The sequence below is a fragment of the Pseudophryne corroboree genome, chromosome 6, assembly GCF_028390025.1.
Source record: "Pseudophryne corroboree isolate aPseCor3 chromosome 6, aPseCor3.hap2, whole genome shotgun sequence".
Taxonomy (NCBI): Eukaryota; Metazoa; Chordata; class Amphibia; order Anura; family Myobatrachidae; genus Pseudophryne; species Pseudophryne corroboree.
The window spans coordinates 493,462,730-493,479,370 of NC_086449.1; the positions used below are offsets into that span (position 1 = coordinate 493,462,730).

General features: G+C 42.1%; 1 protein-coding gene across 1 annotated transcript in view; it reads left to right on the forward strand.

Annotated features, from left to right (window-relative positions):
- The window catches only part of IRAK4 (interleukin 1 receptor associated kinase 4), a 110,855-nt gene that overhangs the window by 47,475 nt on the left and 46,739 nt on the right, over window positions 1-16,641 (forward strand). Inside the window, exons 3-5 of the mRNA XM_063927343.1 lie at window positions 1,601-1,746; window positions 2,798-2,908; window positions 5,747-5,907. Of these exons, the coding sequence (XP_063783413.1) occupies window positions 1,601-1,746; window positions 2,798-2,908; window positions 5,747-5,907 (418 nt within the window). The remainder of the gene's footprint in view (window positions 1-1,600; window positions 1,747-2,797; window positions 2,909-5,746; window positions 5,908-16,641) is intronic.

Genomic DNA, 16,641 nt, shown 5'->3' on the forward strand with positions numbered 1-16,641 from the left:
CCCGGATTGGCCTCACCGGGCCTGGTATGCGGACCTCCTGACCATGTCTCTTGAAGAGTCCTGGTCTCTACCACTTTCTCAAGGATCTTCTTCAGCAAGGGCCATTCGTCTATCCAGACTTATTGTGGCTATTTTTGACGGCTTGGAAGTTGAGATTCTAGCAAGAAAAGGTCTTCCCTCCAGGATAATCTCGACTATGGTCCGAGCCCGAAAGGTGGTCACATCGAAGCATTACCACCGTATCTGGAAGAAATATGTTTCTTGGTGTAAGAGTAGAAAATATTCTACTGTTGAATTTCAACTTGGCCGTTTTCTGCTCTTCCTGCAAGCAGGCGTGGATATGGGCCTACATTTAGGCTCCATCAAGGTTCAGATTTCGGCTCTATCCATATTCTTCCAGAGGCAGCTGGCTGTAATTCCGGAGGTACAGACGTTCTTAAAGGGTGTCCTTCGCATTCAACCGCCCTTTTGTCCCTCCCACGGCTCCGTGGGATCTCTCTGTGGTTCTGACCTTTCTCCAATCGGACTGGCTTGAACCTTTACACAGGGTGGACTTGAAATATCTTACTTGGAAGACTGTCATGTTGCAGGCATTGGCCTCTGTAAGACATATGTTGGAATTGGGGGCCTTATCCTGTAAGAGCCCTTATTTGATATTTCACGAGGATAGGGCGGAAATCAGGACTCTCCCACAGTTTTTGCCGAAATTGGTTTCGGCTTTTCATATTAATCAACCGATAGTGGTTCCGGTGATGTCGGACATGTTGGTTGCTCCAAAGTCCCCAGACTTGGTTCGGGCATTGAAGATTTATGTCAAAAGGACAGCTCGTCACCGAAAGTCTGACTCCCTCTTTGTCCTTTACGACGCTAACATTGGATGTCCTGCCTCCAAGCAGTCCATTGCGCGTTGGCTCAGGATGACTATCCAACAGGCTTATTCTTCGGCAGCGTTGCCACTGCCAGTTTCTATTCAGGCTCACTCCACTAGGTCGGTGGGTTCTTCCTGGGTGGCTGCCCGTGGCGTCTCGGCCTTACAGGTGTGCCGAACTGCTACTTGGTCTGGTTCGAACACATTTGTGAAGTTCTATAAGTTCGATACCTTGGCCGGTGAGGACCTTCAGTTTGGTCAGGCGGTTTTGCAGAGGTCTCGGCGCACTCCCATCCGGAGTGTTGCTATCCTTTGATACTGTTGTGTGTTGGTTCATTACCTCACTGCTATTGTTGTCTATTTTCCTTCTTTCAAAGTATGTCCGTCTCCTCGGGCACAGTTTTCCTAGACTGAATCTGCGGGAGGGGCATACAGGGGAGGAGCCAGCACACACTGAAGATTTCTTAAAGTGCCAGGCTCCAATGGACCCAATCTATACCCCATGGTACTAATACCATCCCAATATCCCCTAAGGACTACGAGAAAAGGAATTACCGGTAGGTATTAAATTCCTTTTTTTTTTTTTTTTTCTTCTTGTAAGAAAGGCAACCAATCCATTCATTAATGCATTTGGTAAAACATTCTTCATCTTATCCACTTTTACTGAAAATAATTCCTTCCTATTCTGATACAGGTAATTTTTGTTGTTTATTTGAATAATTTATTTTAAAGGCGCTTTGAAGGAATTATTCAAAAGGGAAAAAGTCCAACACATGAATTGCTATATGACTGGGGAACGACAAACTGCACTGTCCACGATCTTACTGACCTGCTTATGAGGAATGGTTTCTTAGCTGCAGCTTCACTTTTCCCTCATGGTAATTATGTTTATTACAGTGAAAGTTGTAAAAATAGAGGAAACTGGCAATGTGGGTAGTTAATTTGTAGGTCTGAGAATGGCCAGATCTTATTGAGGTCCTTATACACTATGTAGACAAAAGTCATTGGACACCTCAGTGCAAGCGAAATGGTGTGCTCCTGCAGCAGACATGTGTTTGTGAAGGTATAAAAGGAGTAGAGGGGTACTGGTTAGATCATTTGCTAATGAAATGGCTTTCTGGAAGTGGCTAACTGAGTTTGAAAAGAGGATCATCGCAGGCTACTCGTTAGGCGGTATGAGTGTGAGAAGCATTGTGGATGTTAGCAAGTTTCCTAAATTCACTGTGTCTTTGTCATTAATACGTGGAAGAAGAAAAGTAATTGCAGGAATGCACTCCACCCTGGAAGACCTCCGAAACTGCAACCCAGGGACCGGAGAGTGCTAACCAGGGAGCTGCGAAAGAACAGGGATCGCCCCATGCATACCATTGCATACGAGTTTCAAATGGCCACTAATGTTCCGGAAAGAACAATTCTTAGGAAGGCCCATGCACTTGGATATTATGGGCGAGCAGCTGCTCATAAACCTTTAATCACAAAAAAGAATGCAGTCGCACGATGGTGTAAAGAGCCCAAAAACTGGACAGTGGAAAAATGGCAACAGTGGAGTGACAAATCACGGTTTTATACTTCTCAGATCAGATGGAAGTATTTGGGTTTGACGATTGCCAGGATAACGACTGATGCCAGAGTATACAGTACTTACAGTAAAGCATGGAGGTGGTAGTGTTATGCTGTGGGGCTGTTGCAGCTGGTTTGGCATAAGGTCCACTAGTTGGATGGTCATGTTAACTCTCAGAAGTATAAGGATGTTCTCGATATCTCTGTGCGCCATCCGCTCTGTTGTCTACCCCATATACCTGATTCATATCTGTCCCCTTTCTTATCTAACCTTTCACTTCAAAAAAATCACCTACTGTAGTTGAGCTAACAATTTTGTCAAATAACAATATATTTATACATTTTATGTTTTTTCCTGTTTGTGAGCAGAACAAAAGACAAGATCTGTGTGTACAACAATTCCAGTAGGAGAATGTCAGACGGAGCATGGTAACCCTGTTACTCAAAGCACAGATCCAACAGAGAATGATGAAGAAACAGGTACATTTGCAATCCTATTGCTACAAACTTTGTGTTGGTTTTTTGGGTGGTTTATTCTTTTAGATTTTCTATAGCATATTAAGCCCAAACACGTTTATTTATGTAGCTTCTGATCGTGTTTATGCCCAATATTTAAAAGGGCAATGCCATGTATTGCCAGTAAAAACATTGCCCTTTTAAATATCTGGCAGAAGTGTTGGGTTTTATAATCCAATGCTTCGTAAATAAAAACCGGAGATTCTCAACATTTCCAAGGGCTCCAACTCCAGTGACTATTACTCTATACTCTATTATTAGAGTGATGCAAGCTCTTGAGTCACCACAACTCAGACTACCTAAAATCTCTAAAACTAAAAACATGGCATAGTTTAACACAATTATATAAACCATTTAGAGTTAGGATTCTCTTTGACCAATAAATAAGTTCAACATTTTCAATAATATTGACTAATAAAAATATATTTTCAATAATATAAGTTCATTTTGCTTAATATAAATAAATACACTTTAGAAAAAAAACTTATTTTTAGGTGGCCTCAATTAATAAGATTTTAGACTTATAATAGCTTGAAGTGTATTTGTTTACAGCGATCCCCAAAGTATTGGGTAGCATGTAAAATCTAAATAAATATTCTAAAAATGTTCTGCACATTACTACGGTAAATTAAAAAACAAAAAAAAACAAGTGACCGCATACATATAATACTCTTCACCCTTATAATTTCACGCTAAAATGTGCACAGACACAATAGATCTACACAATTTGCTAATTGACTTTTAGATGTAGAAAAAAATAGTTCAGCATTTGTATATTCATTTGTAAATATATATATAAAATATAAATACACCTTTCTCTGTGAGGTCTTACCACATAGCGTAGAATTTTCAAATAAGAAAATATTCAAAATGAAGGGGTCTATTTACAAGCCTTGTACGGAGATAAAGTACCAACCAACCAACTTCTGTCATTTTCAAACACAGCTTGTAATATGACAATTAGGAGCTGATTGGCTTATCTCCCTCAACTTTATCTCTCCAAGGCTTAGTAAATAGACGCGTAAGTCTGAAGAGTATACAAAACAAGTCAGGGATATATGATGAATGGAGACATAAACCTTTACTAAGTTACTTTTTTAAACAATTTTTTTTTATATTTGTTGAAACCTGGACCTAAAGAGGCAGTCTATATGAACCTACATTAGAAATATTGTAACTGATACAGAGCGAACCTTAGAGTTTTGGATTTTAAACTAACACCTCCTCCACCTTGAATTAAGTTAGATAAGTAAAATTCTAAATAAGTAAAATTCTAAATAAGTAAAATTCTAAAGAGTAGGCAAGTGGAGAATGTTGCCTATAGCAACAAATCAGATTATACTGTACCGATCATTTTATAGAATGGACTTGAAAAATGCTAATTGGAAGCAGATTGGTCTTTATGGGTAACTTCTTTATATGTCTACTTCACTCTTTAGAAGGTTTTAACACATTCCCCCTTAGGTCTGTTGTCTCTTCATGGTACACCGTAGGAAGCTTTTTAGCAGCAGGCACTGGCAGTCTTGATATGATCAATGGGAAAATTAATTTTTGGAATTCTAGTCACATATTGAACAAAAACTTGCTCCACAAACTGTGGATGTATATCTTTCAAACAATACACTGATCCAGAATACTCTACAACATCAATATTGGGTGGCTTAGTATGGGTGGCTTAATATGAAGAAAATGCATGTTTTTGAATAGCCCACACAGACTCACATGGAAGATCTGGGTGATGTATTAAATTTGCTTTCATGCCCCAACTAATTTAAACCAATTAAAGCACGTTTGCCAAGCAGATTGGGCAAATATGCTCCATCTTTGTGCAAAATGTTAATAGTCATCAGGAAGATAACTAATTTTCATTATCACACGGAAAATCTTTCTAGTTGAATGAAACATAAAGGGTCACGGGAATGAATGTGTCCATGCAGGAAAGTATTGACAACTGAGAGAATGCAAAGCGCAAACAAGTCGCTGTCACTTGGAAACGGTGGTTGGAGGCTGTGGCATAAATTTACATTATGGTTATGGTTTATAATGTCGGTCTCTTTATTATTATAATTGTTTATATGTGGTTTATAATGTCGGTTTCTTTATTACAGGTTGAGTATCCCTTATCCAAAATGCTTGGGACCAGAGGTATTTTGGATATTGGATTTTTCCATATTTTGGAATAATTGCATACCATAATGGGATATCATGGTGATGGGACCTAAATCTAAGCACAGAATGCATTTATGTTTCATATACACCTTATACACACAGCCTGAAGGTCATTTTAGCCAATATTTTTTATAACTTTGTACATTAAACAAAGTGTGTATACATTCACACAAATCATTTATGTTTCACATACACCTTATATACACAGCCTAAAGGTAATTTAATACAATATTTTTTAATAACTTTGTGTATTAAACAAAGTTTGTGTACATTGAGTCATCAAAAAACAAAGATTTCACTATCTCACTCTCACTCAAAAAAGTCCGTATTTCGGAATATTCCGTATTTCGGAATATTTGGATATGGGATACTCAACCTGTATTATAATTGTTTGTATAGCCCTAGTTAGCCATATTATGCAGCACTGCACATAGAATAATATATTTAATCATTCACAACAGTGCCTGCCCCAGAGGAGCTTACATACTAAACTCCCAAACTCACAGAGAACCTGCAATACAGTATGGGTCCATTTTTTTCAGAAGCCAATTAATCTACCAGCATGCTTTTGGACATGTTTGCTATAGCACAGTGCATATTGGTATTCTCTGTAATTGTTGTTTAATGTCTCAGGGTTTGGCATTTTCTCTTTTAATGAACTGAGGAGAATTACAAGGAACTTTGACGAACGACCCCTCTCTGAAGGAGGAAACAAGGTCGGAGAGGGAGGTTTTGGAGTTGTTTTCCATGGTCAAATAAAGGATGAAAAAGTTGCAGTAAAAAAATTGACAACTGTAAGTCTACATCCCATACTTGTCATATTTCAAATTTGTATTTTATTTCATTTCTAATTTAGTAAAAAGAGGTAAAATGAGACTTGTGGGCAGACTTAAATATAACCTTTTTCAATAAATATTTACTAGAAGCACAGTTAGAAATGTGAAGCAATAAGCATTGGTCAGTGACATACAGTAAGTTAGGTAAAGTATATCTCCACCGTAGCCTTCAGCCGAGTTCCATTAGACAGTTTTGCATTTAGATTTGAGCATTTTATGGGTAATATGACTAATTCAGGCCCCAACAAAAGGGAGAATCTCCTCTTACTAACATGGACGTAGGCATGGTGCATCTGCTCCTCTGTGAATTAGGAAGAGAGCAGTTGAGGGGAAGGGGGGGGGGGATAAATTGGCCCATTCTGGTTTTGTAGAAAGGCCACATAGACTGGTTCTAGATTGCTAGGGAAGCAATTATACTATTATCCTGAAATTGCATATCATTGTTTTTATGTCTGTTACTTACATACTGCATAGTTATGAGTTAAAGTAGCTCTGTGTAAAGTTTGCCTTTAATAAGGAATTGCATCCAATTGTTAGTGAAGTTTGCAACATATTAAAAACCATCCTTGTCGCTCTCCAATCATGTCTAATCAGTCAACAAACAACGGGGTCATATAGTACAGTCTACATGACAGCAATACAAACAATAACAGCCCTACATGTAAAAAAAAAAAAAAAAAAACCCTATCGACATCTCAGTCTTACTGAGGATTCCAGAACAAGCACAAAAAAAACCACAGTGGTCCATCGGATAAACAAAGATTTTTCTCTCCAACGAGTTCTCCGGTTTGTGTATTCAATATGGTGATGTAGTAGAAGCTGCTGCATAGATGCATTTGAGTATAGATGACCAGGCTGTCAGAACTAAAAGCTCAAGTATGCATATGCATTCTTGTTGTGTCACAATAGGGCGTGCTATTAGTTTCACCCATAATGAATATGATGTCTCTATATTAAGGTACACATACTGTATGCCTGTTATGAAAAAAAAACAGATGTTACACCTTTTTATGAATAAAGTAATCATTCTCATGATAAGAAATGGAATCTCATTTATGAGTTAAGAAATTGCACCCACTATTGAATATTCAAAAACTAACAGGCATAGTTGGGGTAGGCAAGATAACGCAAACTGCACACAGATATATAGACAGGAAGAAATCGAAATCTGTGTTCCCTCCCTCGCCTTCTCCAACAGCCCAGTCTGCTCAGAGCATGGTCTCTCTTTTTCATTCATTTGCCTGAATGTGCAGTTTTGCAGACTGTTTACAGATTCGGACATCAAATTGCATGTAAACCTGTAGTTTAGTAACTTTTCACCTTTAGTGCTATTCAATACAACACACTTCGGACCCAGGGGGTTATTTAGTGTTGTTAGCAAACCGAAAAAGTTAGCAATTATACAAACCCATGTTGCACTGCAGGTGGGGCAGAAGTAACATGTGCAGAGAGATTTAGATTTGGACGAGTTAATTTATTTCTGTGCATGGTAAATGCATTATTTTTATACCGCTATTTAGATTTCAGTTTGAACACACCCCACCCAAATCTAAATATCTCTGCACATGTTACATCTGCCCCACCTGCAGTGCAACTTTGTTTTGCCCAATTGCTAACTTTTCTATTACATCCTAGAGGATGCTGGGGTCCATTTAGTACCATGGGGTATAGACGGATCCTTTAGAAGCCACTGGCATGTGGGCTGGCTCCTCCCTCTATGCCCCTCCTACCAGACTCCGTTTAGAAAATGTGCCCAGAGGAGCCGGTCACAGCTAGGGGAGCTCCTAGGAGTTTTTCTAGTTTTGTTGTTTTCTAAGCATTGTTAGGTACAGGCAGGCTGCTGGCAACTGCTTTCCTGCTTCGTGGGACTTAGGTGCTGGGGGGGAGTAGAAACCAACTCTTGAAGTTAATGGTTCTCCGATGACAGGACACTGAGCTCCTGAGGGTGCTGATCGCAAGCCCACGAGACGATCGCTCACTCCCGCAGCACGGCCGCCTCCCCCTAAGAGAGCCAGAAGAAAGAAGAGTGGTGAGTTCAGCGCCGGCAGCCCGGTTAGCGAGTCGCTGGCGGGAATGCCGGCATAAGGGTGGGAGCGCAGCTCTGTCAGGCTGCGCTCCAGGAAGGCTCAGCAACAGTTTACTGTAGACGCGGCTGAGGGGTGTCCTTGGCCAGCGCGATCACCCTGACACTGGTAATGTAGCTAACAGGGGCTAATCTCTCTGTTAGCATGAAAACCTCAGGCCAATATAAATATAATGTGCGGGAAGCTGTGCGCCATTTTAGGGGCAGGGCTTCTCCTCAGAGCGGATACAGCACTCACCAGCGCCATTTTCTCCCTGCAGACCGCTGAGACACGCTGACAGGGAGCGCTGACCCTCCAGATAACTCCCGTTACTGCGGTACCAGGGTGTTATAGACAGGGAGGGAGACTGTAATCTGTACCATTTAACCTATTAATGTTATTTAGTCGGCACCGGGCTGTTATCATAATAACTGCTCACTGGGGTGCTGTGTGGCTGGCTCCTTAGACTCTGTGGGGTATATGCAATTAGCGGCGAATTGCGGCAATTTTTCGGCCGTTTTTCAATTCTACACAATTCGACAGTCTAATTTCGGCAAGTGGGTGCCGAAATTGACCATATTCAATATAAAACGGATTCGACAGTCCCGCTGACGAAAAACGGCCGATTTGACGGATTTTGTTCCGATTTTTTAAAAACGGGGGAAAACACGGAAAAAAATGGCGTGGGGTCCCCCCTCCAAAGCATAACCAGCCTCGGCCTCTTCGAGCTGGTCCTGGTTCTAAAAATCCGGGGGGAAAATGGACAGGGGATCCCCCGTATTTTTAAAACCAGCACCGGGCTCTGCGCCTGGTGCTGGTGCAAAAAATACGGGGGACAAAAAGAGTAGGGGTCCCCCGTATTTTATACACCAACATCGGGCTCCACTAGCTGGGTAGATAATACCACAGCCGGGGGTCACTTTTATACAGCGCCCTGCGGCCGTGGCATTAAATATCCAACTAGTCACCCCTGGCCGGGGTACCCTGGGGGAGTGGGGACCCCTTCAATCAAGGGGTCCCCCCCCAGCCACCCAAGGGCCAGGGGTGAAGCCCGAGGCTGTCCCCCCCATCCAAGGGCTGCGGATGGGGGGCTGGTAGCCTTGAGAAAATGACAAGAATATTGTTTTTTCCTGTAGTACTACAAGTCCCAGCAAGCCTCCCCCGCATGCTGGTACTTGGAGAACCACAAGTACCAGCATGCGGGAGAAAAACGGGCCCGCTGGTACCTGTAGTACTACTGGAAAAAAAGTACCCAAATAAAAACAGGAGACACACACCTTGAGAGTAAAACTTTACTGCACACCTGCCGACACACATACTTACCTATGTTGACCCGCCGACTGCCACGTCTCCTGATCCGACGATCCGGGGTACCTGTGAATAAAATTATACTCACCTCAATCCAGTGTCCAGATATAAATCCTCGTACTTGGCAAAACAAATAAACGCACACCCGGACCAGCGGACTGAAAGGGGTCCCATGTTTTCACATGGAACCCCTTTCCCCGAATGCCGGGACCCCACGTGACTCCTGTCACAGAGGTCCCTTCAGCCAATCGGGAAGCTCTACTTCGTTGCACTCACCTGATTGGCTGTATGCGCGTGTGACCTCAGACAGCGCATCGCAAAGCCTCTCCATTACTTTCAATGGTGGGAACTTTGCCGTCAGCGGTGGGGTTACCCGCGGTCAGCGGCTGACCGCGGGTGACCTCACCGTTGACGCAAAGTTCCCACCATTGAGTATAATGGAGAGGCTTTGCGAAGCGCTGTCTGACAGCTCAGACGTGCAGCCAATCAGCAGAGTGCCAGGACATTGCGCTCGCTGATTGGCTTAAGAGACCTTTCTGTGACAGCAGTCACGGGGGGGGATCTCTGCATTCGGGGAAAGGGGTCCCATGTGAAAACATGGGACCCCTTTCAGTCCGCTGGTCCGGGTGTGCGTTTATTTGTTTTGCCAAGTACGAGGATTTATATGTGGACACTGGATTGAGGTGAGTATAATTTTATTCACAGGTACCCCGGATTCTACTTGGACAAGTGGACCGAACGTCGTGTCAACATAGGTAAGTATGTGTGTGTCGGCAGGTGTGCAATAAAGTTTTACTCTCAAGGTGTGTGTCTCCTGTTTTTATTTGGGTATTTTTTTTCCAGTAGTACTACAGGTACCAGCGGGCCCGTTTTTCTCCCGCATGCTGGTACTTGTGGTTCTCCAAGTACCAGCTTGCGGGGGAGGCTTGCTGGGACTTGTAGTACTACAGGAAAAAAACAATATTCTTGTCATTTTCTCAAGGCTATCAGCCCCCCATCCGCAGCCCTTGGATGGGGGGGACAGCCTCGGGCTTCACCCCTGGCCCTTGGGTGGCTGGGGGGGGACCCCTTGATTGAAGGGGTCCCCACTCCCCCAGGGTACCCCGGCCAGGGGTGACTAGTTGAATATTTAATGCCACGGCCGCAGAGCGCTGTATAAAAGTGACCCCCGGCTGTGGCATTATCTACCCAGCTAGTGGAGCCCGATGCTGGTGTAAAAAATACGGGGGACCCCTACTCTTTTTGTCCCCCGTATTTTTTGCACCAGGCGCAGGTGCTGGTTTTAAAAATACGGGGGATCCCCTGTCCATTTTCCCCCCGGATTTTTAGAACCAGGACCGGCTCGAAGAGCCCGAGGCTGGTTATACTTTGGAGGGGGGACCCCACGCCATTTTTTTCCGGGATTTTACCATTCCATTTAAAAAAAATAAAATTAAAAAAAATAATATTTTTAAAAATATATAAATAATACTTGTGCCTCCCAAAAAGACAAACCAAGTACCTAATCCCTTCTAATATAAATAGATATGCTATTACCAATAGAAAAAGCACACAAAAAAAACATGTTTTACATTTTTTTTATTAGATTCACCCACCAAAGTGTGGCGGATTGAAAATGACGAATTTACTGTCTTAAAGCACTGTTGTCAAATTTCCAAACTTCAATTGAATATACTTTTGTCGAATTGCCGCATTTGTACCATTGCAGAAAAGTCAAATTTGACAAATGTCGAATTTCAAAAAGTCGAATTTTGAAAGTCCGTTTTTTTGACGGAAAGTACTGAATTGCATTGTCGATTTTTTTTTTTGATTTTTTTTTTTGGCGAAAAAGTCCAGTTTTTCGACAATTTCGGGAATTCGACCGCAATTGCATATACCCCTGTGACTCTCTGAAGGTACTCTGGGGAAAACTGTCTGACATTTTCCTGTATGTGTATTTATCCACATTACCGTGTCTAAGGGCTCTGTATCATCATGTGCTCCAGAGTGTGTATCTTCTCCTGAAGAGTCTATCCCATGTACTCAGGACTGCACTATGCTTTCCCATCCCTCTGAAGCTGAACCCCCATGGGTAAATTCTTTAAGGGGATGATATCCCAGATTTCATCAAGGATGTCACATAATGAGAAAGAGACGCCGTTTTTGAGACAGTCTGTAGAGGGTTTGCAGCATTCAGCTCCTACTTCCTCATATACCCCACATGCATATCCTAAAAAAACGTGCACTTGCCCAAATAATGCAAGTTGACACGGATACCGACTCTGATAGAGGGGACGGTGATGGGGATATGCATGGGGGGGATGTCTCCCTTGCTAAGGGGGTGCAATTGAGGATTGAAGCCATTAGGGATGTTTTGCATATTACTGAGAAGGAACCTCAGTTGGAACAGGAATCTTATTTTACGGAATATAAGAAATCCTCCCTCACCTTCCTGGCTTCTAAAGAGCTAAACGCTTTATTTGAAAAATCCTGGGAAAACCCAGAGAAAAAAATTCCAGATCCCTAAAAGAATTCTCATTGCTTTTCCTTTCCCTGTAGAGGATAGAAAGAAATGGGAAAACCCGCCTATAGTAACATAGAAACATAGAATTTGACGGCAGATAAGAACCACTTGGCCCATCTAGTCTGCCCCTTTTTTTTTTTATCCTTTAGGTAATCTCAACCCTTTTTGAACCTTAATTCTTTGTAAGGATATTCATATGCCTATCCCAAGCATGTTTAAATTGCTCTACAGTCTTAGCCTCTACCACCTCTGATGGGAGGCTATTCCACTTATCCACTACCCTTTCTGTGAAATAATTTTTCCTTAAATTTCCCCTGAACCTGCCTCCCTCCAGTTTCAGTGTATGTCCTCGAGTTCTAATACTTCTCTTCCTTTGAAGAATGTTTCCCTCCTGAACTTTGTTAAAACCTTTGGAATATTTGAAAGTTTCTATCATGTCTCCCCTTTCCCTTCTCTCCTCCATATACATGTTAAGATCTTTTAGCCTTTCCGGGTAAGTTTTGTGATGTAGGCCATGCACCATTTTAGTTGCCCTTCTTTGTACACTAATGTATTTATATCCTTCTGGAGATATGGTCTCCAGTACTGGACACAGAATTCCAGATGAGGCCGCACCAATGACCTATACAGTGGCATTATTACTTCTCTTTTCCTGCTACTGATTCCTCTCCCTATACAACCAAGCATCTGACTTGCCTTTCTCATTGCTTTGTTGCATTGCTTTCCTGCCTTCAAGTCACTTGAAATAGTGACTCCTAAATCCCTTTCCTCCTCAGTAGTTTCCATTATAGTACCCTTGATACTATATTTAGCCTTTGGATTTTTGAGACCCAAGTGCATGATTTTGCATTTTTTAGCATTAAACTGTAGTTGCCAAAAAAAACGGGGGGCATTTGAGGACTGCGCTTGTTCGCCTCACTTGATTGATTTACAGCTGCTATGGAGAAAAAAGCTTTCCACTAGCCTCTTAAAATCTGAATAAATAAAAATAAAATATCTCCCAGCGCTTATAATTTTCAAGTGTATCAATATATTTCCTACTATGGTAGTCGAAGTACTCAATTTTATGAATAAGTACAATAACAATGTTCTTTCATAAAAATAATCTTTTCTTTATTTAAAGTATAGTGTTAACAACACATAAAAATAGGAGGATCTAGTCTAATACTATTATTCAATAAAAATAGATAAAATGTGATCCTAATACCGGTATACGTTTGACAAAAAACAAAACAACATGTAACATATACTATAAACAGTAGGCTATTCTCAGCTGTTTTACTCCGTTAAAAGTCCATGATTATAGTTTCCAATCACATTCCCATTCCTAGCTAGGGAGATATTTTATTTTTATTTATTCAGATTTTAAGGGACTGTAGTTGCCATGTTCTTGACCATTTTTCAAGCCTAGCTAGGTCATCAATCATTTGTTTTACCCCTCCTGGTGTGTCTACCCTGTTGCATATCTTTGTATCATCTGCAAAAAGGCATACTTTCCCTTCAATACCATTTGCAATGTCACTAACAAAGATATTAAAGAGAACTGGTCCGAGTACAGATCCCTGGGGTACACCACTGGTAACATTTGCCTCCATAGATTGCACTCCATTTACTACAACTGTCTGTTTCCTATCCTACAACCAGGTTCTTATCCATTTAACTATTTTATAATCCACCCCCACACTTTCAAGTTTATTTAGCAGTCTGCGATGTGGGACAGTGTCAAATGCCTTACTAAAGTCTAGATATGCTACATCTACAGCTCCCCCTTGATCTATTATTTTCATCACAGAGTCAAAAAAGTCAATAAGATTTGTTTGGCATGATCTCCTACCAGTAAATCCATGCTGTTTTGGATCCTGTAAGTTATTTGATTTAAGATATTCCACAACTTTTTCTTTTAGTAGTTTTTCCATTACTTTCCCTACTACTGATGTAAGGCTTACTGGTCTGTAGTTACTTGCTTCTTCCTTGCTTCCACTTTTGTACAGTGGAACTACATTTGCTCTTTTCCAGTCCTCTGGAATGGTACCTGTATTTAGTGACTGGTTAAATAATTCTGTTAATGGTGCCACCAGCACATCTTTTAGCTCTTTTAGTATCCTTGTGTGTATCCCATCTGGTCCCATTGATTTATCCACTTTTAGTTTTGAAAGTTCAGTTAGGACCTTCTCCTCTGTAAATGTACTTTCATCTACCTTATTTTTATGAATGTCCTTGCAACTTAAGTGTGGCCGCTTCCCTTCTCCTTCTGTAGTAAATACTGAGCAAAAATAATTATTTAGGTGATCTGCTATTGCCTTGTCTCCCTCCACCAAATTCTCACTCTCTGTCTTAAGTCTTATTATTCCTCCATTTGATTTTCTCCTTTCATTTATATACTTTAAAAAAAGTTTTGCCCCTTTATCTACTGACTGGGTAATTTTCTCCTCAGCTTCTGCCTTTGCACGTCTGATCACTTTCTTGGCATCCTTCCGTCTGTCAAGATACACCTCTTTGTCATTATTATTTTGAGTCTGTTTGTATTTTTCTAAAAGCTATCTATTTTGCTTTCACACTAGTTGATACTTCTTTTGTGAACCACACTGGCTTCCTTTTCCTGGTGCTTTTCCTAACCCTTTTGATACAAAGGTCTGTTGCCCTTAGTATTGCACTTTTCTGTTTTTCCCATCTCTCCTGCACCCCTTCCAAGTTCCTCCAGTCCGCCAATGAATCACTTAAACATCTCCCCATTTTTGCAGAGTCAGCATTTCTAAAAATCAAATACCTTTGTTTTTGTGTGACAGGAGTTGGATCCTGTCTTTATACTAAACCATACTGCTTGATGATCACTGGATCCCAGGTGCTCACCCACATATATGTCTCATATCCTGTCACCATTTGTAAGAATTAAATCTAATATGGAGTCTTTCCGAGTGGGCTCCCTCACCAATTGCTTGAGAGATGCTCCCTGTAAGGAAGTTAGAAATTTGCCACTTGTAGCTGAACTTGCAAAGGACCCCTCCCAATTTACATCAGGTAAATTAAAGTCTCCCATGATTATGACTTCTCCCTTTTAAAGCCATTTTAGAGATGTCCAACAATAGGTTCCTGTCCAAATCCTGCCCCTGGCCTGGTGGTCTATAGATCACCCCAATGCGAATAATTTCCTTCTCCCCAGTTTCTGTGGTGACCCAAAGGGCGTCAGTTTTGTCGTAGTAGACGCCTCTGTATCTAGGTTGTCTAAAAAGGTGGTTTTACCTGTCCCTGGTTCAACCGCACTAAAAGAGCCGGCTGACCGCAAGACTGAGACTACGCTCAAATCTGTATACACTGCTACAGGCATGGCTTTAAGGCCCACTATTGCTTGTGCGTGGATTTCTAAAGCCATAGTAAAGTGGTCAGGCACATTACTAGAGGATTTAGATACTATGGATAGGAGTGACATTGATTTGTTTTTGCGTCACATACAGGATTCTGCTCGGTTTATGGTAGAGGCCATGAAAGACCTTGGAATGCTGAATGCAAGGGCTACTTCCATGGCGGTCTTGGCACGCAGAGGACACTGGCTACGCCAATGGACTGCGGATGCAGAATCTAAGAAAAGTGTGGAGAACCTACCCTTCACAGGTCAGTCTCTGTTTGGGGACGCATTGGAATTGTGGATTTCCACGGCAACTGCAGGTAAGTCAACCTTCCTTCCCTCAGCAGCTCCACCGACTAGGAAGTCTTATCCTACATCCACACTGCAGTCCTTTCAGACCGCAAAATGTAAAAAATCCAAATCTCCTTCCACCCTCTTTAGGGGTGGTCGGGGAAAATCCAAAAAACCTGCGCCAACAGGTTCTCACAAACAGAAACCAGGTTCTGTTTCCTCAGAATCTTCAGCATGACGGTCGACCTCCCAGCCTGGTGGTCGGGCAGGTGGGAGCGAGACTAAAAAATTTCAGTCACATCTGGGCGTCATCAGTCCTAGACCCCTGGGTGACACACATTGTTACCCAGGGCTACAGACTGGAGTTTCAGGAACTCCCACATCACAGATTCTTCAAATCAGGCTTACCAGTTTCGCTGACAGAAAGTGCTATCCTACAGGAAGTCATTCAAAAATTGGTCAAAACAGATGTCATTGTCCCAGTTCCACCTCACCTACACCACAGGGGTTATTATTCCAACCTGTTTGTGGTGCCGAAACCGGATGGTTCGGTAAGGCCGATTTTTAAACCTAAAGTCATTGAACCTCTACTTAAGGGAATTCAAATTCAAGATGGAATCTCTGAGAGCGGTGATCTCAGGTCTGGAGGAAGGGGAATTCCTGGTATCCCTGGATATCAAGAATGCGTACCTTCACATTCCGTTCTGGCCACCTCACCAGGCTTATCTCAGATTTGCGCTGCTGGATTGTCACTATCGGTTCCAAGCGCTGCCGTTTGGCCTCTCCACAGCACCTCGAGTGTTCACCAAGGTCATGGCGGAGATGATGCTATTCATCCGCAGGCAAGGAGTGAACATAATTCCATATCTGGATGATCTCCTGATAAAAGCGTCTTCCAGGGAGAGGTTGTTGCAGAGTATTGCTATCTCAACTCGACTACTCCAGGATCATGGGTGGATCCTGAACCTCCCAAAGTCACATTTGGAACCAACAAGGAGACTGCCCTTCCTGGGAATGATACTCGACACGGAAGTGCAGAGGGTGTTTCTACCAGTAGAGAAAGCGTTGGTGATCCAATCAATGGTACGGGATGTCCTAAAGCCAGCCTGGGTATCGGTTCATCAGTGCATTCGCCTTCTGGGGAAGATGGTAGCCTCCTACGAGGCTCTTCAGTACGGAAGATT